We start from the raw sequence: 26,085 nt of genomic DNA, 5'->3' as shown, positions 1-26,085 counted from the left end.
AAATTAATAAAGAAACCTCTCCATCAGCCCTGTCCCTGCCCCCTCTCTCCCTTACATAACTCACCTTCTTGAAGAGTTACCTATTTTTCTGGTCTCTATTTTTTCATACCATACTTAATCTTTAGCACATTTCATGGTAGATTCTAAATTCCACCACTCCAAAAGCAGCTTCTGAAAAGGTGTCACAATTACTGAATCCAGTTTCAGTTTTCATTTGGCTTCCGAGAAGCAGTTTTCTCTGCTGACATGCTTACCCTTCATGGACACCTTCTTCCCTTGGTGTCATTGGCATCGCGTCACACTCTCCCGTTTTCCTTCTTCCACCCTCTCTGTCTCCTGATGTAGCTTCCTCTGTAACAGTTGTCCATACAGCCATTAAAGGACTCTTCAGGCTTAGTGGGAAGCTCTTTTCCTCTCACTTTGTGTTTTCTCCTTAGACACTGTCACCTATGCTAGGGTCTCATTTGTTTGTTTGCAAATAGCTCATACATTTGTTTGTGCAGACCAGTTTTCTGAGTTCTATACCTAGAGATCATGTTTACTCAATATCTGCACTGGGATGTCTCAAACATGGCTCTCAAATATGATATGTTTCCTCAAAAATGGTTCTCTGCCAGAGTTCCCAGATTCAGCAATTGGCACTGTCTATCCTGTTGAACAAGCCAGAACTCTAGGAGACATCTGTAAACACATCCTCCCTCACTTTGCGTATCAGTCCATCAGCAGCAAATCTTGTAAGTTTTCTTTCGTGAATGTGTCTAAATTGCTGTCACTTTTCCCTGTCTTTGCCACTGCTGCCATTGTCCAGCCTTTTACGGCAGTAGCTCTCTAATTGGCATCTTTGCTTCCACTCGGTCCATCTTTATTCCATACTAGACCTAACTCCTTAACATAGATTATAATTATCCTGATGTGATTAATAGCTCTTTCACTTTCAGAAGAGTCCTGAATTAATTGATAAAATTATATGGTTACCATAATTATAAGGTCCTCTGTGATCAAGCTTCTCTCTTCCTCTCCAGCCTCATTTTAAACCATGCATGCTTATCTTGCTTTCTGCATGTTAGACACAGTGGCTGTCTCTCAGTACCAGGGATGCCGCGTAAGTTCTCTCCTGCCTCAGGGTCTTTGCACTTGCTCTTCCCTTTACTTAGGACTCTAAGATGCCATCCACGTTCCCTTCTCTCAGTTCTTTCCTTTGTTAAGTTTTTATTCTACTTTTAGTCCTCAGGGAAGCCTTCTTTGACCTTCCCAAGGCAGTTCCACTTACTATGTAGGTTTCATAGCACAGTGTACCTATGCTTTTATAGTATTCATCACAGTGGCAGTTTTATGTATATTTGAATGATTCTGGGAATTAATACCTACCAGACTGTCAGCTTCATGAAGGGAGAGATTGTATTTGCGTACTGCAACATCTCCAGTATTTTGCACAATGGCTGGCACATAGATGACATATAATATCTGTTGAATAAATAAAGGAATGAAGCAATCACAGCCTCTCAATTCTGACCTAAAAAAATAAAAAATTAAAAAAAAAAAAATTCTGACCTGGTCCATATAACTCAGTTGAGCAAAGTAGTATTTAAAAAGAGTGAAACAAAAATAAAATAAAATAAAATAAATAAAAAGAGTGAAACACTATTATACTACTTTAAAAGTACAGAGTAGCCAGGTAACCCAACTTTGTTATTCCGCTCTCTACAGTAGAGGTTGCCACCTTTCAGCCTGTGAATTGTATGAGACTTGCAGTTATTTATTGTCCACATAGATTTTAAGAATCAGAAAAATTTCATTTAAAGATACAGGTTCCTGGTTTCATTTGAAAATTTTAGAGATGTGGCAAAGGTAAGCTGCAAACCCACTTGATATTAATTACCTGGAGCTGCCTGGTGACCATCCCCTTTGAAATGGTGGTCTGTGTCATCGGGCTTAGTGCTGCTAGTGTAGCCATTGGCCTGACTGCTCGACCACAGACTGTCTGTTGCCGACCGCCACGGCCAGGCCCTGCGCCACAGCGTGGCTCAGCAGACACGTCTGCGGTCGTGACTCTGCTCAGTGTGTTGACTTGCATTCTGGCACAAGAACATATCTTGTCAAGGATTGGCATTTTGCGTAGTAGCTGCTAAATATTTCAGTTTGCAGTTCCTGATTTTCACAGTTTTATTCAAAATGCCAGTGCATAATAACATTGAGAAACCTTAGGTTAGCGATTCTATCAGTAGGTACTGCTCTTAGAGAATACTTTTCATCATTTATTTTATAAGGTATCTAGGTTATTGTTGCTTCGATAGAAAAATTCTGAAATTTTGCATTTCAGGTTGTAAGGCTTGGACGTAGACATCAGAATGGGTTTATATTCCTTTTGTGTGTCTAGCAATGATTGGGCTAGATTAGTAATAGATTGGGCTGCTGTTGTAGAATAAAGAACATGAACTTATTTGAATGTTTTTAGTATGGTACTCTGATGTGAACTTCTTTCCATGTGTAAAACTTGACTGTCATCACTGTCATTGAAGGAAGTGGAGTTCAATTCAGTCACTCAGTTGTGTCCAACCCTTTGCGACCCCATGAACCACAGCACACCAGGTCTCCCTGTCAATCATCAACTCCCAGAGTTTACCCAAACTCATGTCCATTGAGTCAGTGATGCCATCCAACCATCTCATCCTCTGTCGTCCCCTTCTCCTCCTGCCCTCAATCTTTCCCAGCATCAGGGTCTTTTCCAGTGAGTCAGCTCTTTGCAACCGGTGACCCAAGTATTGGAATTTCAGCTTCAACATCAGTCCTTCCAGTGAACACCCAGGACTGATCTCCTCTAGGATGGATTGGTTGGATCTCCTTGCAGTCCAAGGGACTCTCAAGAGTCTCCTCCAACACCACAATTCAAAAGCATCAATTCTTCGGTGCTCAGCTTTCTTCACAGTCCAACTCTCACATCCATACATGACTACTGGAAAAACCATAGCCTTGACTAGACGGACCTTTGTTGACAAAGTAGTGCCTCTGCTTTTTAATATGCTGTCTAGGTTGGTCATAACTTTCCTTCCAAGGAGTAAGTGTCTTTTAATTTCATGGCTGTAATCACCATCTGCAGTGATTTTGGAGCCCAAAAAATAAAGTCAGTCACTGTTGCCACTGTTTCCCCATCTGTTTGCCATGAAGTGACGGGACCAGATGCCATGATCTTAGTTTTCTGAATTTGAGGTTTAAGCCAACTTTTTCACTCTCCTCTTTCACTTTGATTAAGAGGCTTTTTAGTTCCTCTTCACTTTCTGCCATAAGGGTGGTATCATCTACATATCTGAGGTTATTGATATTTCTCCCGGCAATTTTGATTCCAGCTTGTGCTTCCTCCAGCCCAGTGTTTCTCATGATGTACTTTGCATAGAAGTTAAATAAACAGGGTGACAATATACAGCCTTGATGTACTCCTTTCCCGATTTGGAACCAGTTTGTTGTTCCATGTTCAGTTCTTTTTTTTTTCCATGTCCAATTCTAACTGTTGCTTCCTAACCTGCATACAGGTTTCTCAAGAGGCAGGTGAGGTGGTCTGGAATTCCCATCTCTTTCAGAATTTCCCACAGTTTATTGTGATCCACACAGTCAAAGGCTGAAGTGGAGTTGGCCCATCTTTTTCGAACACTTGACTGATTTCAAAGGAGTAAAATAGGATATTCTTGTTAGAATTAAAAATTAAGTTTTTATAGATTTATTTTTTAATTTTTTTGCTACATAATTTATCTTGTTGAACCTGCTTTTGTACTGCTTTTCATTAAGGTAGGAATACAAAGGCAGTGCTAGCCTTCTTTTTTATTTTTTAATGTGAAAATTGATTGAGGCAATTGCTGTGCTATTGAGTGAAGCAAAACTGTGTTCATGGTTGCTTGCCCGTGGATTAACTCTCTTTTATCAGCCTCCACAATTGACAAAATTAATATATATGTACCTCTGATGCCTAGGAATAGACCTCATTAATATCCCGTTAAATAGGCTTAATATATTTTAATGAGACTTTTTATTGCTAGCATTTATTTATGCAGCAAACTTCCACTCCTGCTGTTTTATGGAAACTTGTCTTTAAAAGATCATAAATCCCCACCTAATGTAAAGTCAATCACTTTTGAAGTTATTTATCCTCCTGATTTCGCTCCAGCATTTTGTTGCTGCACAATTACTTCTTCATCTCATTTAACACTTTTCCTACCTCTCAAATAGTTACATTGACACCTGTTCTTAAGAAGTTAAACATAAATACAACATATTCCTCCATATCTACCATTATCTAGAGAAATAATAACCCATCCAGTGTGAAGGCTTGTATGTGGATATTTATTAGCAGCATTGTTCATGACAGCCAAAAAGTAGAAACAATTCAAATGGCCATCAAGTGGTAAGTGGGTAAACAAAAAGCCAATGTGGTTATTCATCCAGTACATGAACTGCAATGTGGTCGTCCATACAGTGGAGTATTATTTGGCCATAAAAAGCGATGAGGTACTGATACATGCTTCACCATTGGTGAACCTCACAAACATTGTGCTAAGTGAAAGAATCCAGATGCAGAGACCACATATTATATGATTCATTTGTAAGAAATGTTCACAAAAGGCAAATCTCTGAAGACAGAAGTTACATTAGTGGTTGCCCAGAGCTGAGGGCAGAAATGAGGAATGACTTGCAAATACGTACAGGGTTTCTTTTTGAGGATGATGGCACTGGATTGGGGTGATGGTTGCACAACTCTGTGAATACACGAGAAATGATTTTGTCTTTATAGGTGAATTTATAGTATGTAAATTACTACTCAGGAAGCCTGCTAAAATTAGTCACATTTAAAATTTAATATTTATAATATTTGTTGTATTTAAATATGTTAACCTGTTTTCATTATTAAACATCTTATACTGGTTTCTTTCCACTTTTAAGTATGATTTTCAGAGAATGCTGCTATCGTATCATGTTAATTGGTGATAGTAAAAATAGCCAACATTTGTGAAACAGTTACTATGTAGTAGGCATTATGCTAGTACTTTTCACAGATTATCACACAGCAGCTCTACGTGTAGGTATTATTATCCCCATTTTACAGTGGAGTAAATGGCCTCATAGAGGCTAAATAACTTGTCCAAAGTCACATAACTAAGTAAGGAGACAACTCGGCAGGAACTGGAACTGAGGTATTCTAGTCTTGTATGCTTCATGTATGAGGATGCAGTATTTTTGGAGGAAATTTATGCTGCCTCTCATATACTGTGACTGTTACACAACCATATGTGTTTGCCACTGCCCTGAATGCTCCTGCTGCTGCTAAGTCGCTTCAGTCATGTCCGACTCTGTGCGACCCCATAGATGGCAGCCCCCCAGGCTCTGCCATCCCTGGGATTCTCCAGGCAGGAACACTGGAGTGGGTTGCCATTTCCTTCTCCAGTGCATGAAAGTGAAAAGTGAAAGTGAAGTCGCTCAGTCGTGTCTGACTCTTTGCGACCCCATGGACTGCAGCCTACCAGGCTCCTCCATCCATGGGATTTTCCAGGCAAGAGTACCGGAGTGAGTTGCCACTGCCTTCTCCGATGAATGCTCCTGCATAACTATTTATGCGTGATCTCCTAGGAAATTCAAATGGATGTTTGGTACTGCCTGGTTGCCATAGAGCTTTTGCAGCATAGTGCATCTTACTAATCAGTTTTACTTCTTTTTCTCCACCTTTCAGTCTTAATTTTAAAGACCCCGAAGCAGTCAGAGCTCTGACTTGTACTCTGCTAAGGGAAGATTTTGGACTTTCTATTGATATTCCACTGGAGAGACTGATTCCTACAGTTCCCTTGAGACTCAACTATATTCACTGGGTAGAAGATCTGATTGGTCATCAGAACTCTGACAAAAGTACCCTCCGAAGAGGAATTGACATAGGTACATGGCTTAAAATTCTTTCTTGGCTAACCATCAAGTTTCATAAATTTTGTGAGGTCTTTGCAAGTTCTTTGAAAACTCCTGGGTATTTGTTGTGTAAAAGAAACTGGCTACAGATGTCATTGTCCTTTTTTGGTACACCTGGGATTTTCTGCTGTCAGTCTCTCTGAGAAGGAATTGTCAACCCCAGACAGAGCACAAGGAGGTAAGAGAGTGCAGAATGAAAGTGGGGCTCCTGTTTTCTTAGCTTTTCAGATCACCATGTTTACATCTGTGTCTGTTGGGCACTATTTTTACTATGAATTATTTGGTGTTAGTACAGAAGTTCCGATATTGGGATGTTGTTGTGATGGCCACTTAATAAAAGATCATGTGGGCCTGAATACTTTTAGAAATCTCTTAGATGATTATTCATAGAGAGTATTTAATCCAAAATTAAAAGGAAGGAAAAGGCTTTAAGATGTTCACTTAATTGTAAACTTCTACAATGGAGAAGACTGTCCTGTTTGATTCATTTGGGGAAATAAGTAGAGAAACAGAATGAAATGAAGCCAGGGTGGGTTTTACAATTATAAATACATGTTTGTCATAGCCAGTGTTTTCATTTTGATAGAGTTTAAAATTTGTTAATCTGTTGGACTTTATTAATTTTTTTTGATTAATTCTTTATAGAAAGAATGAAGAATTAAAAACTCTGTACTCTATTTCTAAATATAGTTACTAGGAGACAGTTTCTAGGTGATAGTAAATGTTCAACATTTTCAAGGCTCATAGTACATGACCTTTCCAGCAGCATTTACCTACCTCTCCTTTCTCTTTTAAATGCACTCCTCCATTGGGCTTCCATGACCCCAGACTCCTCTGGTTTTCTCTTTTCAGTTTTAGTCACTCTTTTCCCCTTTTCAGGCTTCCTTTCTTGTATCTGGCTATTAAATATTGAGAATTTCTGAAGCTGAAGCTTAACTCTTTTCTTATTTGGCACTCTACCTCTAGGCAATTTTGTCCATGTCTACGACTTTATTTTCTACCTTCATGCAGATAGCCTACAGATTGTTTATTCCTCCAGCTCAGATTACTTTGCTTGAACTCTGGTCCCAAATATACGAGAAACTTGGATATATCAAAGACATCTCAGATTTTGCAATGTCCAAGACCAAACTCAAATTCTTCCTTCCTAATCTTGGTCCTCTACCTTTGTTCCTTATTTCAACAGCTCCCTCACAGTCCAGCCTGTCGTCCTTGATTTTTGCTTCTCTCCATTCTCACTGACAGTGTCTATCACCTTTTACCCTTAAATAGTTTTCCTTTCTTAAATATTTCTTACATCATCTACTTTTCGTCATCTCAGTTGCCACCATCCCAGTCCAAGTCACCATCATGTCTCCCTATCTACAAAATACCTTTTCAACTACCCTGTTCTCGTCTACTCTGTTGCCTCTCCATTCCAGAAAGTATGTATAAACCTATGTCTAATTATTACAATGACCATTTTAATGACTTTCTATTGCTTCTGTGATAAACACCCAAAACCTTTAGTAGACCTATTAGAATTTTCATTTTCTGATTCTTGCCCCTCTAGGTCTCTCTAACCCTCACCTTATATTCTTTTTCTTTTTTTTTTTATTTCTACACTTGTCTTTAGTTCTTCTAATCAGACATTACGATTCTTTGTACATGTTGTTCCCCCTGCCTGGAGCTTCCCACCTTCACCTTATTATTTCTCATTTCTACTGTACTTGTCAACTCTTCCCCATACTTGTACTTGTCAAGAATATCCCCAAGAAAAAGAAATGCAAAAAGGCAAAATGGTTGTCTGAGGAGGCCTTACAAATAGCAATGAAAAGAAGAGAAGCAAAATGCAAAGGTGAAAAGGAAAGATACACCCATTTGAATGCAGAGTTCCAAGGAATAGCAAGAAGAGATAAGAAAGCCTCCCTCAGTGATCAATGCAAAGAAATAGAGGAAAACAATAGAATAGGAAAGACTAGAGATCTCTTCAAGAAAACTAGAGATACCAAGGGAACATTTCATGCAAGATGGGCACAATAAAGGACAGAAATGGTATGGACCTAACAGAAGCAGAAGATGTTAAGAAGAGGTGGCAAGAATATACAGAAGAACTAGACACAAAAGATCTTCACGACCCAGATAATCACGATGGTGTGATCACTCACCTAGAGCCAGACATCCTGGGATGAAAAGTCAAGTGGGCCTTAGAAAGCATCACTACGATCAAAGCTAGTGGAGGTGATGGAATTCCAGTTGAGCCATTTCAAATGCTAAAAGATGATGCTGTGAAAGTGCTGCACTCAATATGGCAGCAAATTTGAAAATTCAGCAGTGGCCACAGGACTGGAAAAGGTCAGTTTTCATTCTAATACCAAAGAAAGGCATTGCCAAAGAAAGTTCAAACTACTGCACAATTGCACATATCTCACATGCTAACAAAGTAATGCTCAAAATTCTCCAAGCCATGCTTCAATAGTACGTGAACCATGAACTTCCAGATGTTCAAGCTGGATTTAGAAAAGGCAGAGGAACGAGAGATCAAATTGCCAACATTCATTGGATCATAGGAAAAACAAGGGAGTGCCAGAAAAAAAATCTACTTCTGCTTTATTGACTACACCAAAGCTTTTGACTGTGTGGATCACAACAAACTGTGGAAAATTCTAAAAGAGATGGGAATTCCAGACCACCTGACCTGCCTCTGAGAAATCTGTATGCATGTCAGGAAACAACAGTTAGAACTGGGCATGGAACAACAATAACCTCAGATACGCAGATGACACCACCCTTACAGCAGAAAGCGAAGCAGAACTAAAGAGCCTCTTGATGAAAGTGAAAGAGGAGAGTGAAAAAATTGCCTTAAAACTCAACATTTCAGAAAACTAAGGTCATGGCATCTGGTCCCATCACTTCATGGCAAATAGTTGGGGAAATAGTGGGCTCCAAAATCACTGCAGGTGGTGACTGCAGCCATGAAATTAAAAGACACTTGCTCCTTAGAAGAAAAGTTATGACCAACCTAGACAGCATAAAAAGCAGAGACATTACTCTGCCAGAAAAGGTCTGTCTAGTCAAAGCTATGTTTTTTCCAGTAGTCATGTATGGATGTGAGGGTTGGACTGTCAAGAAAGCTGAGCGCCAAAGAATTGATGCTTTTGAACTATGGTGTTGGAGAAGACTTGAGGGTCCCCTGACAGCAAGGCAATCCAACCAGTCAATCCTGAAGGAAATCAGTCCTGAATATTCATTGGAAGGACTGATGCTGAAGCTGAAACTCCAATACTTTGTCTGCCTGATGTGAAGAACTGACTCATTGAAAAAGACCCTGGTGCTGGGAAGGATTGAAGGCGGGAGGAGAAGGGGACGAGAGGATGAGATGGTTGGATGGCATCACTGACTAAAATAGACATGAGTTTGAGTAAACTCTGGGAATTGGTGATGGACATGGCATGCTGCAGTCCATGGGGTCACAAAGAGTCGGACACGACTGAGCAACTGAACTGAACTGTCAACTCAAGCCTTATTTTCTAAGAAAGCCTTCTCTGACTTTCCAGCATAAGATACGTTCCTTGAATATGAACTTTAGAAAACTGTGTATTTTCCAAAAAAAAAAAAAGAAAGAAAACTGTGTATTTTCCTTCATGGAATTTTTTTAAAACCACATTCACTTGTCTGATTGATGTTTTTCTCTGCCACCCGGTTGCAAAGTACCGAGTCTGTTATTAATACTTTAACATTCAAAGTCCTAGCAAAGTTTTTGGCACACAGTAGGTGTTCAGTAAATGATTTGTTGAATGTTGATGGATAAATACATCGTTCTTTCAATACTCAAAATTCTGAACACATGATATGAACTAAGCACTAGGTAAAAATAATGGAGTTTAAAAAAAGTTTCTTTTATGTTCCTCGCAGAAGATTGGCTGATGGGTTATAAAAAGCTTAAAAAGCTTGAGAGCCTATTTAGTACTAATTTATTTTAATTATGCCCCAAACCCTCTAAAATAGCACGTGGGGATATAGGAGGTTAATGGATTTTAGCTCTTCACAAGGGGCACTCTTGCTGAAATCACATTCATTCTAATTAGGGTTTTATATAAATTCTTCCCCCAGACTCCATTAGTTTGCTCTAATTCTATGGTTATACACTTTCCATTTTTATTTATCATTGCAAGGATTATTACCCATTTAAAAATGTCATTCAGCTTTCTGAGGGGATTAGAATGTTAGAATGCAAGTCTTTTGGTCTTAAGAATTGAGAAACTTGATTTTTTTGGCAGAGAGCAGGTCTTTCACCTTTGTTTATTACCCTGATGGCACCTGATCTTTGGACAGCTGAAAGGAGATGTCCTTTTTCTTTTTGCTTTAAATGAAATTGAAGTATGAAGAGAGGGGCCGTTGTGTGAGACTCAAGGGCCTGGGATCTGCTCTGAGTTTTTTTTTCCTACAGAGCTGGAAGTGCTACTTAAATTTCCTTAATTTCCTTATTCTGAGTGACTGCCTTTCCAGAATGGCTAGCAGGGTCTACATCATTGTGGATTCTGAGAGGAGCTTGAGTGGCTTTTACCAGTCCTTCCCTTACCACCTCCCACATCCCCAGAGATGTTTGCCCAGTAGCATCAGGGCCAGGATGTCACTAGTAAACACGACAGTAAATGTAGCACCACCGTGACTGTCAAAAGAGCTTAAATGTTCCGGCTGTCAGTCATTTGCGTGTCTTTTACTAGCCTGTTCTGAGTATTTAATGAGGAAGCAGTGAGAGGACACTCGCTATCCTCTGGGTTAGGCATTTCTCTGGCCTCTAGTTCTTCCTGCCAAATCCTTCTAAGGCTAGACTGGCACCAAAATGTGGTCCTGGAAAGTGGGCTAACTACTGTGAGGCTCTGAGAAAAACACCAGGTTTTCTTCTCTTGAATATACTCTTTAGGATCTCATTGGCCAAGATCAGTCAGTGGCAATTATTTGTGGTTAGTATATGCTTGTCCAATCTATGTTTAGAGGTTCTACATTCAAGTTTAGGACCAAACCCTAATTGTCAGAGAGAGATTTGCCTGGAGCATTTGCCTTTGAAGGTCTCCCTTGAAACTGTAGTGGGACCAGCCAAATGACTGATGTTTTGGACCTGGATCAAATGTTTTTCCATGCTTCCACATCTGAGAAATAAATCCTTTTTACTTCTGGTTTCCTTCAAGTAACAGCTTACAGATAGATATGTAGGAAATTGGGTGATTTAATATTATAAAAATCTTATACTGTATGTATTTTTTCCTGCTTCTGTAGAATGGGATATGTATGTTGATCTATTTAAGATATTCCTGTGCTGTTTTAACAAATTACATTGATTTCTTTCAAGAAAATTAAGTTTCATGAGAGATTTAAAATGAAGACTTTTTATAAAGTAAATTAAATTGTTTTGACAGTTTTCAGTTAGTCAGTCTTCTATTTCTTGATCACCAGCCATACTTCATTTTACATACAGCATACAATGAGGGCAGGAAGGTGTCTCTCCTCTAGGAAATTTGAAACTAATTATGATATAAGATTAACATACATGAAACCAGTAGCTGCAATATGTGTATAATCAGTACCAGCTTGTTGTTCTAAGCTGTTAAGGCTATAAGGATTCTAAGAAAGGAAGAATGGTGTTTTTGCTTATTCTCACCTTCTGCTCAGGTGTGTGCAATGTGTTTTGAATTCTTATTTCACTAGGTACTGGGGCATCCTGCATCTATCCTTTACTTGGAACAACCTTAAACGGCTGGTATTTCCTTGCAACAGAAGTAGATGATATGTGCTTCAACTACGCAAAGAAGAATGTGGAGCAGAATAACTTATCTGATCTTATAAAAGGTTAGCTCTGCAGAATCAATATTCCTTTCAAGTTTTGTTTGTTAACCTGTTTTTCTAATTTAACACATCTCATTATCTTTTGCTTTAATATACAACCTTTGGTAATTTTTAAAAATTTGGTGCAATTGTAATTGGGTTTGCTGCTTTGTTATCAGAATCAACTCAGAAACAGAGTGAATGCAGCCAATCCTCATAATTTGTAGATTCTGTGTTTGTGAATTTGCCTACTTGCTAAAGTTTGCTTGCAAGTGGCTATTTTTAGCCCCCAAATCAATACTAGTGGTTCTTTTGTGGTCGTTCACAGACATGTGCAAAATGGGAAAAAATTTGAATCACCCAGTGTGTGTGTTCCCTGCTGTCTTTTCTTTTTCTTTTCCCTGCTGTCTCCTTTCAACTCTCACACTGTAAACAAGTGTTCTTTTCATGGTCTATTTAGTACCACGTTTTTTGTTGTTGCAATTCTGTGCTTTTTCTCGGTGATTTTGCTGTTTTTAATGGCCCCTAAACATAGTACTTGAACTAGTGTTCCTAAGGAGAAGGCTGTGATGTGCCTTACAGAAAATACATGTGTCAGATAAGTTTTCTTCAGACATATTATAGTACTGTTGGCCATGAGTTCAGTGTTGATGAGTCAGTAATGTATATTAAATAAGGTGTCTTTAAACAGAGATACATAAAATAGGATATATATTGATCGGATGATGAAAATGTGATCAGAGGCTTGAAGCTACCTAACCCTGTATTTCTCTTAGGAGTCAGTGGTTCAGTATTCACTAATTCAGTGTTTGTGGTGACTTTACTGCTAATGAGAACCAACTGTATATGAAGTAACCTGGTTACCAAGATTTTAAAAGGAAGAAAATCCCACTGTTGATTAAACTCTACCATCTTTTTTATTTCCATATATGGAACTGTGCTACAAATAGTCAGATCTCCTTTGTGCTAAGTTGCTCAGTCATTTCTGACTCTGCAACCCCACTGACTATAGCCCGCCAGGCTCCTCTGTTCATGGGATTATCCTGACCAAAGTATTGGAGTGGGTTGCCATTTCCTCCCTCAGGAGATCTTCGCGACCCAGGGGTCAAACCCCTGTCTCCTGTGTTTGCTGCGTTGCAGGCAGGTTCTTAACCGCGGAGCCACTGGGGAAGTCCCTTCAGGTTATGTAAGTGCCATGAGACTGACAGGCGCCCTGACTTAAACAGTGCATTCAAGTAGAGCTTTTACGTTTATTTCTGTGCTTATTGTCTACGTAAAAGGCAGTTCTTTTTTTTTCTTTAGGCATTAAAGAGACTTTATGTCTCTCTTCGGAAGAAATAGGCTTTTCTTTTTATTTATTTATTTATTTATTTTTTTAAGTTATTTATTTTTAATTGAAGGATAACTGCCTTACAGTATTGTGTTGGTTTCTGCCATATAGCAACATGAGTCTGCCATAGGTAAATATATGTCCCCTCTCTCTCGGACCTCCCTGCTATCGCATCCCACCCCTCTAGTTTGCCGCAGAGCCCCAGTTTGAGCTCCCCGAGTCATGCAACAAATTTACACTGGCTATCTAAGAAATAGGCTTTTCTTACTAGTGTTAAACATATCATCAGGGGAGATATTAATATATATATTAAATATTTATGTATTTGACTGCACTGGGTCTTAGCTACAGCTCACAGGATCTTCATTTTTTTTTTTTTTTTTTTTGATCTTCGATCTTTGTTGTGGCATGTGGGTCTTCTGTTGTGGCATGTGAACTCTTAGTTGCAGTTCATTGCAGTATGTGGTATCTAGTTCCCTGACCAGAGATCAAACCTGGGCCCATGGTCACTGGGAGCGTGGAGTTTTAGCCACTAGATCACCAAGGAAGTCTCCTAATATATTATTAATGAATTTTTTAGTTATCCATTCCTCTATTACAAATTACCCCCAAATCTGGCAGTTTAGACAGTAAACATTTATTATCTCATCATTCATGTGGGTCAGGAATTTGGGTGTGGCCTAGCCAAGTGGTTCTGCTTCAGAGTCTCTCATGAGGTTGTAGTCTGAAAGATTGGGGATAGAGATTTGCTTCCAAGATGGCTCACTTACGTGGCTGTAGGCAGGAAGCTTTAGTTCACTGCCATGTGGATCTCTCCTGAGGGCTACTTAAGCATCCTTGGAGCATGTCAGCTGGCTTCTCATAGAGCAAGTTGTTTAAGTGATAGGGCAAGGAGGAAGCCATATTGCTTCTTATGACCTAGCCTCAGAAGTGATACCCTTTTACTTCTATCATATTCTTTTCAATAAAAGCAAGTCATTGAGTGAAGCTGCACTCAAGGAGAGGGAAATCAAATACCACCTCTTGAAGGGACTAGTGTCGAAGAATTTGTGGATATATTTGAAAACTGTCACAGTATTAATAGTAGTTAAGTCTCTCCTTTTTTTTCTCCTAGTGGTTAAAGTACCACAGAAGACACTCCTGATGGATGCTCTTAAAGAAGAATCGGAGATAATTTATGACTTCTGCATGTGCAACCCTCCCTTTTTTGCCAATCAGTTGGAAGCCAAGGTAAAATATCTTCTCCTTTAAAGTAGTTGAATATTTAAGTTTTCCTTGTTTGCAAAGATAAAAGCAACATTTATTTTGGAAGCTGTATCAGTTAGGACACTTCTGGTATCAAGTACCTGAAAATCTAATTCAGGTTGACTTTCCAAAAATGTTTATTGGTTTATGTATCTGAGAAATCCAGCAATAGCATGAACTTCAGGAACAGTTTGATCAAGGAGTTCATCATAATATCAAAGCTGAGACTTTTTTCAAGTTCCCTTTGACTCTGATCTGACCCTTGGTTGTTTCTGTTCTCAAGTTGGTTTACCTGTGGCAGAGTAATATGTGGGGAGGGGGAGAGGGTGAGGAGGGAGCTCTTTTCTTTCTCAAACCATTGAACATTTGGATTTCTTCTGATTGGACCAACTTAGGTTACAGTCTACTCCTGCATTGGACTTTTTGGCCTAAGGAAAGACCGTCTTTATAGCCAGCTATCATTTGATAGTAAACAAATAGCTGATTTAGTGTTCCAACTTGAAATGAGTGTGTTGATTTTATGAAATAAAATATATTTGCTCATGAAAATGGCTAAAAACAGCTCATACATTGGCTGAAAATAGCTAAGCTGTTGAAAATCAATAAAATATTGATTTAACCTAATTTTTCCTCATCTAAAGAAAAGTTACTAGAAATATTAGTCAGAGGAAACAAGGGGTGGTGTGTATGCTTAAAACTTTGAGAGAATAAATTGTTTTTAGAATCACTCAGATGCTCTAAAATACTATTTACATACCTCATAGCAAAATAAATTCCACATAGATCAAATTCGAGTTGGGGGTGAGGTGGACAGAAATTTATTAGAAATAACACATTCTAGATTGGAGCATAAAGTAAAGCAGGATTTAGGAATTTAAATTTTGGCTCTTGATGCAGATAAATTTAAGAACTAAAATAGCCACATCCTAGAGTACATTTTTAAGGAAAATACTGAGATATTCTATATACACATAAAAATACACATGCCATAAGTATAAGCTGGATTTTCCAAAGTGAATATTCTTGTAGAACGAGCTTCCAGATGAAGAAATAGATTGTTACTGGCACCAGATTTAATATCTTTTTACATCAGCTTTACTGAAATGTAATTTTCATGCCATCAGTTCACCTACTTAAAGGGTAGAATTTTATTATTTTTATTATATTCACAGAATTGTGCAACCATTACCCAATTAATTTTAGAACATTTTCATCATTTCCCCCCTGCTCCCCCCCCCAAAAAGCCCCACATCCATTAACAGTTACTCTTGGTTTCCCTGCAGGCCCCTTAGTCCTAGTCTACTTTCTCTTTCTGGAGTTCCCTACTTCGAACATTTCATTAAAATGGAGTTATAAAATCTGTGGTCTTTTGTGGCTGACTTCTTTCACTAAACATAGTATGTCTTCAGGGTTCACACATATCGTAGCATGTGTTAGTTTCTTTCTATTGCTGAATAATATTCTGTTGTATGGAAATACCCCTTTTATCAATCCATTCATTCATCAATGGACATTTGGGTTTTAGGTTACTTTTTGGCTATTATGAACAAAGCTGCTGTGAGTATTCTTGTACAAGTGTTTGCATGAACATGTTTTCACTTCTCTTAGGTATATACCTAGGAGCGGAATTACTAGGTCATCTGGTAATTGTGTGTGTATTTATTTATTTATTTTTGTAACTATGTGTTTAATTGTTTGAGGAACTGCCAGAATGTTTTCCAAAATGGCTGTACCATTTTTTATTATAACTAGTGTGTGGGACTTCCAGTTTGTCCACATCTTTGTCAACACTGGTTATTATCTTCTTGGTTACAGCTATCCTAGGAGGAATGAAGTGGTAGTTCATTGTGGTTTGAATGTGCATATCCCTGATGGCTAATGATGTTGAACATCTTTTCACATACTTTTTGATCATTTGTGTATCTTTGGAGAAAGGCCTGTTCAGATCCTTTGCCCAGTTGAATTGGGCTATTTTTCTTCTGACTATTGTTGTAAGAATTCTTTATTCTGTATGCAAGTCCCTTGGAGTGGGTAGCCTTTCCCTTCTCCAGGGGATCATCCCAACCCAGGGATTGAATCCAGGTCTCCCACATTGCAGGCAGGTTCTTTACCAGCTGAGCCACAAGGGAAGCCCAAGAATACTGGCGTGGGTAGCCTATACCTTCTCCAGAGGATCTTCCCGACTCAGGAATTGAACCAGTGTCTCCTGCATTGCAGGCGGGTTCTTTACTAACTGAGCTATCAGGGGAGCCCCTTATTAGGTATATTATTTGCAAATATTCTCTCCCATTTTGTGGGTTGTCTTTGTACTTTCTTGGCAGTCAGTATCCTTTGCAGCTCGGTAAAAAATTAAAAGTTTTTACTTTTTGTTTTTAACTTTTACCAGTTTATCTGGTTTTTGTTGTTGCTTATGCTTGTGGTATCATAGCTAAAAAGCATATTTACTCCTATATTCTAAGATTTATTGTTTGAGATATTTATATTTAAATCTTTGTTCTACTTGGATTTTTTAAAAATATGGTGTGAGATAGGAGTGGATTAAATATTTAAAATTTAAAAGTGAAACCGTACTAGAAGAAAACAAAATTCAATGTTTTTATAATCTTTCGGCGAAATATTTTCAGGATATAATAATACCAGACAGAAAATGTAAAGAAAAAATGACAGAATTGTTACATTAAAAAGTACAATGTTAGTATGTTTAATCACAAAGATGGAAGGTAAAGACCCTTTAGGGAAGGAATATTGTTGTTTGAAACAATAATGTTGTTTCAAATGCCGTGGTTATATGATTTTTAAATCCTGAGTCTAGCATGATACTTGGGAATTGAAATTATGTCTAAGCATTCTTACTTAGAACTAGGTTACAGAGACCTGGTCTTAAGATGTAAAAATTTTTCACGAGGGTTTTTGTTGTTGTTGTTCTTCAGGGAGTAAATTCTCGAAATCCTCGAAGACCCCCACCCAGTTCTGTAAATACAGGAGGAATCACAGAGATCATGGCAGAAGGAGGTGAATTAGAGTTTGTTAAAAGAATCATCCATGACAGTTTACAGCTTAAAAAAAGATTAAGGTAAGTTGATAAAAATATTCTCCCGTGTGTAATTCAGAAAGAAACCATGTCACTTAGAGGAAATGAATCACTGTGGTCCGAAGAATTAATAGATAAAAATGGAATTGGTTGAAGGTCCTACAGTCTGCAGAGACCCTGTTTCCGAGGGTGCTGTCATGCCTTTAATTGATTTGTGTTTCCCATAATCATGTGTACTACATGGATAGAAAGGAGGAAAATACCATATGATTGTACTGCTCCCATTAGTGTGGTTCTGTGATGGAGCAAAACTGATTCAAATATGGCTTTTGATTAGAAAACAGATGGGTTCAGCTCTGTCCTGTGAACCAGAATTAATTTGTTGCCCAGTCCTCGAAGCAATTTGTGTTCTTGGAATCAGTCTCCCAAACAGTGACAGATGTGAGGACATTGAGCTGTCAGGAACTTAATGAAGGGAAACTGAGATCCCTAACCAGTTCCAAAGGAGAGTTAAGTCTACTCCTTTTTAAAAGCTAATTATTTCGGACAACACACCTGTCATTAAGCAACCTAAGGTACTCAGAGAGAGCTATTTGTCCTGCTTGACTTCTCACCCTGCCAAGTGTTGTTGAAATGATGGATAATGTGCTGGTTCAAACTGAAAGGACTTTCAGCCCTCGGATTTAGCTTTGTGACATAAAGAAGAATTTTTTGAAATTGTGGTAAAATACATATAATGTAAAATTTGCTTTCATAACCATTTTTTAAGTGTACAGTTCAGTAGCATTAAGTACAGTCATATTGTTGTGCAGCTAACCTCCAGAACTCTTTCTTTTTGTAAAACTAAAAAACTAAACTAAAAAAATTCTATACCTATTAACAACTACTCCCTATTCTCTCTCTTCACATAGTGGTTCCCCTGGCAACCACTGCTTTTTTTCTGTCTCTCTGAATTTGACTGTTCTAGGTACCTCATATAAGTGGAATCATATATGATTTATGACTGGCATCTTTTACTTAGCATCATGTCATCAATATGCAGCCATCTTACAGCAGGTTTCAGAATTTCCTTCCTTTTTAGGGCTGAATAATATTAATATTCCTTTGTATGTATATACTACATTTTGTTTATCCATTCATCTGTTGATGGACACTTGGGTTACTTCCATGTTTTGGCTCTCGTGGATAATGTTGCTAGGAACATGAATGTGCAAATATTTCTTAAGACCTGACTTTGAATTCTTCTGGGTGAATACTCAGAACTAGAATTCCTAATTAGGGAAACCTTTTTTTTTTTTTTTCTTTTGGACTTACAGGCATTTAAAGTTGTTTATTTTAGTAGAAGGCCAATTCCAAAATCAGCACATACCCTGATTTGTTAAATGTGATTTTATTTGAACATGGAAGGCAACTGGATTATTGGATGATCTGCCTCTCAGAAAATTGACAATATTAAAGCCAAAGGTTAATATATTTTTGTCTTAATCGATTTCCTCAATGATACATTAGGGTGTGAGGAAGAAAGAGACTTAAGTGATACTGAGTATTGAGAAGAGTGTGAGTGAGTAAATTAAACCTGAAGAAAGTAACAGCACTGAAACTCATGACGGTAGGTAAACAGGGCCATGTGGCCACCTCAGTGTCTGTCAGCTTTTGAGGGACCTGGAGTCACCCAGGAAAATGGGGATGGTCACTTTCAGGAGCCTTTTAGTCAGTAAATTTCTATTCTTTTCAAAGTTCCATTTGAACTACAAGAAGTATGTTGTGAAGGAACGCCATTCTAAGGCAGAGAAATTGGTCAGTATGTTCCAGGTCTGCCTGTACCTGGCTCTGTGGCTGCCCTCAGATTGAATGAAAGGTGAATGTTTGCTGCAAAGGGTAAATGGCTAGTGCCGGATGATTAGATGGCATCACCAACTCAGTGGACTTGAGTTTGAGCAAGCTCCGGGAGATGGTGAAGGACAGGGAAGCCTGGCGTGCTGCAGTCCATGGGGCTGCAAAGAGTCAGACATGACTGAGGGACTGAAAACAACAAATTATGTTTCTAAAGAGTCGACCATTTCAAGGTTGGTGTCATATGTGGGAAAAGTTACCAGTTACAATCCACTTAAAGAAAGGGTTCAGCAGTCTTGTCTGCTCTGTTAGGACTCGGGCAGGTTGAGAGGGAAGATAAAAGGAAGAAAGGTATCAGTTCATGCCCTCTTGCATATTTTTATTGTTGACATAAAGTTTACACCACTATGCAACTCTCAAATTTTAAAATACTGTGGAAACTGCATATTTTGAAGCTATGAGAAAAGGAGAGATTAAAAATAAGTATTTAAACTCCACCATCTTCTTCTTATCCCTCTTCGTGTTCCCGAGAAGTGCAGAAATTAAGCCAAATGTGTAACATTGCAGAGTGAAATAAGTTGTACTTGTCGGACTGACCTCCAGTGGTGGCTCTCCAGGTGCCTCACCTGAGCAACGCTCAGCAGCAACTGCAGTTTTGTATCTGAGGGAATTTTGCGGCTGGGAGGCCCCTGGAGAGAAGGTTATCCAGCCTATTAGTTGCACAGGTTAGAGATCTGGGCCCTAGATCTAATTCTGCTCTTATCCCCTCTCCACCACCCCACGCAGCCACTGTCGCCCAGCCTGCAGTTAGACTTCTTAAGTGCACAGCCTTTTCTTTACTGTTGAGATGTAATTGACATATTGTCATTATTAGACAGCCTTTTTATCGTTGACGAAGATTTACAAGTGCTTGTCATCTTTACCTTTCATTCTTTGTGCCTGCGACTTGAGCTTAATAGCATTTTCCTTTTTAGAGACTCACTCACCTAACATAAATAAATCAGCAGACTTTATCAAACCCCTCATGGCCTGGGTTCCACTCTTATTACTGACTATAGCTGACACCCTTTATGGCAATGATTCTCTGATTTTTCCAGGAACCAGAGTTACAAAGTTCCAACTTAATGCTGGTTTAACGCCCCATTTTTGCTTTTTCCTTTCCATCAGCTGCCCCCTGCCAAATGGTGGGGACTTCTTGGATGTGGGTAAAATCCACTTATCTGGTGATCATCACCAGGTGCTATGTAATAAATTTAACAATCTGGGCCTTTTGAAATGTGGTTCTTTGATTTTTAAAAGTTGTTTTCTCATTGATAAAGTGAAATAATGATAGCTACATCATGCCTCATAGGGTAGTCATATAATTAAATAAATATATATTTGATGTAATTAATAATAATAGTAAATAATAATAATGAATAGTAAATAGGGTAATTTTAACTCTTGTCCGTTTTAGCTATCCATCAGATTTAACTGCTGTGGTCTGCTGTGTTGAAAGGAAACATTAAAAGTACTCTGTTACTTTATTCTAATGTGGGGCCAGCCTCCTTTTCTGTTTTTTTTTTTTCCATTTATTTTTATTAGTTGGAGGCTAATTACTTTACAATATTGTAGTGGGTTTTGCCATACATTGACATGAATCAGCCATGGATTTACATGTATTCCCCATCCCGATCCCCTCTCCCACCTCCCTCTCCAACCCGATCCCTCTGGGTCTTCCCAGTGCACCAGCCCTGAGCACTTGTCTCATGCATCCAACCTGGGATGGTGATCTGTTTCACCATAGATAATATACATGTTTCGATGCTGTTCTCTCGAAACATCCCACCCTTGCCTTCTCCCACAGAGCCCAAAAGTCTGTTCTGTACATCTGTGTCTCTTTTTCTGTTTTGCATATAGGGTTATCGTTACCATCTTTCTAAATTCCATATATATGCGTTAGTATACTGTATTGGTCTTTATCTTTCTGGCTTACTTCACTCTGTATAATGGGCTCCAGTTTCATCCATCTCATTAGAACTGATTCAAATAAAAATATGGAACGCTTCATGAATTTGCGTGTCATCCTTGCGCAGGGGCCATGCTAATCTTCTCTGTATCGTTCCAATTTTAGTATATGTGCTGCCGAAGCGAGCACTCCTTTTCTGGTTTTAAAAACTAGATGCTAGTATAGTTACAAGATGCTATGAGTAGTTGCAAGGAACAACTGGAAATTTTATAACTGAGCTTTTAGTTAATTTTCCAGCTGATAGACTATTCAATTCTATTGCAAACTTTCTACACACTTGCCTTTATAAAAGGGTAAGCCACTTCATTTTCCTTGTGTATAAGCTGGGATAATACCTTTTATGGTATTAAATGTTAAAAGAACATAGAGACAGCTCAAGCAAAATATGGGACAATATAGTGCAAGGTTAGGGTGAATAATGACAATAATGGATTGTAACACATTGAATAAGGTAAACAAATGAAGTACATAAGGGGTAAAGGAAAAGCTCTTTATTACATTAGAATACCAACTAATAAATGTAGAAAGAATAATCAACTTAGAAAAGTCACCATTTTGCAGTCATTGTAGTAATTGATTCGTGGAGGAGTCAACAATGGAGAATTTGTAGAGAGGATATTTTTCATAGTTTCAAAGTATTTCCCTAATCACAAAGCAGTTCTCAATTACAAAGAAATATATAGTAACTTTATAGTGAAGAGATGGAGGGGCACCACCTTGACCGGTCGATCACCTTGTGGTACAGGTTGCCTAGAAGGACACACAGCATCTCTGTGTTCTTCCGGCCCAAAGTGTTTAACCTGAATCTGACTAAGGAAATTTCAGACATACCAAACTTGAGAGATTTTGTAAGACAATTTTTCAAAAATATTAAGGTCATGAAAGTAAAAAAAAAAAAGACCGCAGAACTGTTCCAGATTGAAAGAGACTAAAGAGACTTGACACGTAAATGAAATGCATGATCCTAGATTGGATCTTACATCAGGGGAGAAAATTGACATGAAGGACGTTGTTGGGATAATTGGTGAAATTTGAGTATGGACCATATTCCAGATAATAGTACTGTATGAGTGTTAAAATTTCTCAATTTGGTCGTCGTTCTGTGGTTAAAAGAGAGAATGTCCTTGTTTTTAAAATGTACATGCCAAAATAAATAAATAAATAAAATGTACATGCCAAAATATTTAAGGTTAGGGGCTTGATAATGTCTAACCCTCAAATGGTTTAGAAAAAACACACAGAACAAGCAAATGGGGGAAAGTGCAGTAAATCGGGGTGAATAGTATGCTGGAATTATTTGCGCTAATCTTGCAGTTCCTGTACATTTGAAATAATTTCAAAATAATTTTTCTTGAAACCTGCTGTCCCGAAGGAATTACTAAATGCTGTAATGAGTGGAGTGCTACTTTCATCATTAAAATAGTATAATGGGTTCAAAGTCTCTTGGGTAACTAGATCATCCTTTTCTTTTTTTTTTTTTCTACTTACATTTTGATTAGTTGTCACAAGATGCCTGTTGAGAGTAGTTAGGATCTAACGGGCAGACATTTTTTAAAAAAGTGAAGCTAAGAAAGAGTTTGCCTGCCACAACTGAAGATCCTGTGTACTACAACTAAGACTTGACACAGCCAAATAAATAATTGTTTTTTTTTTTAAGTGAAGCTGAGGGACTTCCTGGCAGGCCAGTGGTTAAGACATCGCACTGCCACTCACTTCAGGGGGTGCAGGTTCGATCCCTGGTTGGGGATGTTCCCTATACCACACCATGCAGCCTGAAAGGGAACAAGAAAAGATTCATGATACAGTATTTATGTTACAGTTTGGTTCAGTTCAGTCACTCAGTTGTGTCTGACTCTTTGTGACCCCATTGACTGCAGCATGCCAGGCTTCCCTGTCTGTTGCCAACTCCTGGAGCTTGCTCAAACTCATGTCCATTGAGTCAGTGATGCCGTCCAACCATCTCATTCTCTCTTGTCCTCTTTTCCTCCTGCCTTCAATCTTTCCCAGCATCAGGGTCTTTTCTAATAAGTCAGTTCTTCACATCAGGTGGCCAAAGTATTGGAGTTTCAGCTTCAGCATCAGTCCTTCCAATGAATATTCAGGACTGATTTCCTTCAGGATAGATTGGTTTGATCTCCTTCCAGTCCAAAGGACTCTCAAGAAGTCTTCTCCAACACCAAAGTTCAAAAGCATCCGTTCTTCGGCGCTCAGCTTTCTTTATAGTCCAACTCTCACATCCATACATGGCTACTGGAAAAACCATAGCTTTGATTAGATGGACCTTTGTTGGCAGAGTAATGTCTCTGCTTTTTAATATGCTGTCTAGGTTTGTCATAGCTTTTCTTGCAAGGAGCAAGCGTCTTTTAATTTCATGGCTGTAGTCACCATCTGCATTGACTTTGGAGCCCAAGAAAATAAAATCTGTCACTGTTCCCATTGTTTCCCCATGTATTTGCCATTTAGTGATGGAACCAGATGCCATGATCTTCGTTTTTTGAATGTTGAGTTTTAAGCCAACTTTTTTACTCTTCTCTTTCACTTTCATCAAGAGGCTCGTCAGTTCTTCGCTTTCTGCCATAAGGGTGGTGTCATCTGCGTATCTGAGGTTATTGATGTTTTCCCAGCAATCTTGATTCCAGCTTGTACTTCATCCAGCCTGGCATTTCACATGATGTACTCTGCATATAAGTTAAATAAACAGGGTGACAATATACAGCCTTGCTGTACTCCTTTCCTGATTTGGAACCAGTCTGTTCCATGTCCAGCTCTGTTCTGTTGCTTCTTGACCTGCGTACACATTTCTGAGAGGCAGGTCAGGTGGTCTGGTATTCCCATCTCTTGAAGATTTTCCACAGTTTGTTGTGATCCACACAGTCAAAAGCTTTGGTGTAGTCAATAAAGCAGAAGTAGATTTTTTTCTGGAACTCTCTTGCTTTTTCTATGATCCAGTGGATGTTGGCAATTTGATCTCTGGTTCCTCTGCCTTTTCTAAATCCAGCTTGAAAATCCTGGAAATTCTCAGTTCACATTTTGTTGAAGCCTGGCTTGGAGAATTTTGAGGACTACTTTGCTAGCATATAAGATGAGTATAGTTGTGTGGTAGTTTGAGCATTCTTTGGCATTGCCTTCCTTTGGGATTAGAATGAAAACTGACCTTTTCCAGTCCTGTGGCCACTGCTGAGTTTTCCAAATTTGCTGGCATATTGAGTGCAGCACTTTCACAGCATCATCTTTTAGGATTTGAAATAGCTCAACTGGAATTCCATCACCTACACTAGCTTTGTTCATAGTGATGCTTCCTAAGGCCCACTTGACTTCGCATTCCAGGATGTCTGGTTCTAGGTGAGTGATCACACCATCGTGGTTATCTGGGTGGGTCATTAGGATCTTTTTTGTATAGTTCTTCTGTGTATTCTTGTATTCATAGTGGAGAGTTCTGACAAAGTGTGGTCCACTGGGGAAGGGAATGGCAAACCACTTCAGTATTCTTGCCTTGAGAACCCCATTTAGGTTACAGTAAGGATTAAAAGAAATATGAACTCTGCCAAGCCTATATGAAGTACCAATGACATATTATAAGCCTTGTCAAGTGTGTTAGTTGCTCAGCCATGTCTGACTCTTTGCGATCCCAAAGATTATATAGCCTGCCGGGTTCCTCTGTCTATGGAATTCTCCAGGCAAGAATACTGGAGTGGGTCACCATTCCCTTCTCCAGGGATCTTCCCAACCCAGGGATCAAACCTGCGTCTCCTGCATTGGCAGGCAGATTCTTTACCATCTATGCCACCAGGGAAGTTGTATTAGCCTTAATTGTTTATAAATACTTGCTTCCTTTCATCACCTGAGGAGGTTTGTAATATCTTTCTTTTGTCTCTGTTGTTAAACTTTTCTTGGCTTCTGGTGATTCTCATCTCATGTCTTAAGGACATGGATGCAACTAGAGAGTACTTCAACTAAGTGAAGTAAGTCAGAAAGACAAATACCATATGATACCGCTTATATGTGAAGTCTAAAATACGGCACAGATGAACCTATTTACGAAACAGAAACAGAGTTACAGACATAGAGAACAGGATGGTGGTTGTCATGGGGGAGGAGGGTGGAGAAGGGATGGAGTGGGAGTTTGGGGACTCCCCAACTCCCACTATTACAGACGGGTAAACAACAAAATACCACTATGTAGCACAGGAAACTATATTCAATATCCTGGGATAAACCATAATGAAAAAGAATGTAAAAAAGAATGTATGTATGTGTAGATGCCAACTATTACAGATGGGTAAACAACAAAATATCACTATATAGCACAGGAAACTATATTCAATATCCTGGGATAAACCATAATGAAAAAGAATATAAAAAAGAGTGTATGTATGTGTATACCTGAGCCACTTTGCTGCACAGCAGAATTGAGACACTGGGGGCTTCTCTGGTGGCTCAGTGGTGAAGACTCTGCCTGACAATGCAGGACACTCAAGCTCGATCCCATACCCAGGAAGACCCCACAGGCCAGAGAGACTTAGCTGGATTAAAAAAAAAAAATTAAGACATTGTAAATCAACTATACTTCAATGAAAAAATTTTTTTAATCTGTTCAGGAATGCTAATTTTAAAGGAAAGGTGTTAATCAACATATTTTATACTATTACTGTGTGAGCACGAAGTGCTTTTAATTTCTCCATCTTACTCCTAACTTACCGAAGGCTTTTAATTCCTGCTTAATGATTTCTCCATTTGTACACTGCCTTCTTAAAGGGACCATATTTTTTTTCTTCCAAACCTTGTAAAGCTGCCAAATGAAATAGATTAGGCTCTAAGTAAATTTACCCAGGTTTGTTTAAAGTAAGTTTAGGTAGAACAATTATTTATTTGTGTTTTCAAATCTGGAAAAGG

General features: G+C 38.6%; 1 protein-coding gene and 1 non-coding gene across 5 annotated transcripts in view; one reads left to right on the top strand and one right to left on the bottom strand.

Annotated features, from left to right (window-relative positions):
* The window catches only part of METTL16 (methyltransferase 16, N6-methyladenosine), a 68,108-nt gene that overhangs the window by 15,450 nt on the left and 26,573 nt on the right, over positions 1–26,085 (top strand). For 3 of the 4 annotated variants that reach the window (XM_043903390.1, XM_043903388.1, XM_043903391.1), the window contains 4 exons: positions 5,714–5,913; positions 11,629–11,769; positions 14,190–14,305; positions 17,251–17,393. In XM_043903390.1, the coding sequence (XP_043759325.1) occupies positions 11,709–11,769; positions 14,190–14,305; positions 17,251–17,393 (320 nt within the window). In that variant the 5' untranslated portion in view covers positions 5,714–5,913; positions 11,629–11,708. The remainder of the gene's footprint in view (positions 1–5,713; positions 5,914–11,628; positions 11,770–14,189; positions 14,306–17,250; positions 17,394–26,085) is intronic. The other variant, XM_043903392.1, reaches the window with a different exon arrangement.
* Positions 21,215–21,321, bottom strand: LOC122695734. Its single transcript, XR_006341491.1, has one exon. It is a non-coding gene; the product is annotated as a U6 spliceosomal RNA (small nuclear RNA).

This window comes from Cervus elaphus, chromosome 5 (assembly GCF_910594005.1).
Source record: "Cervus elaphus chromosome 5, mCerEla1.1, whole genome shotgun sequence".
Classification (NCBI taxonomy): Eukaryota; Metazoa; Chordata; class Mammalia; order Artiodactyla; family Cervidae; genus Cervus; species Cervus elaphus.
Note: the sequence above shows the minus strand (reverse complement) of the source record. Positions and strands in the feature narration are given on the sequence as shown.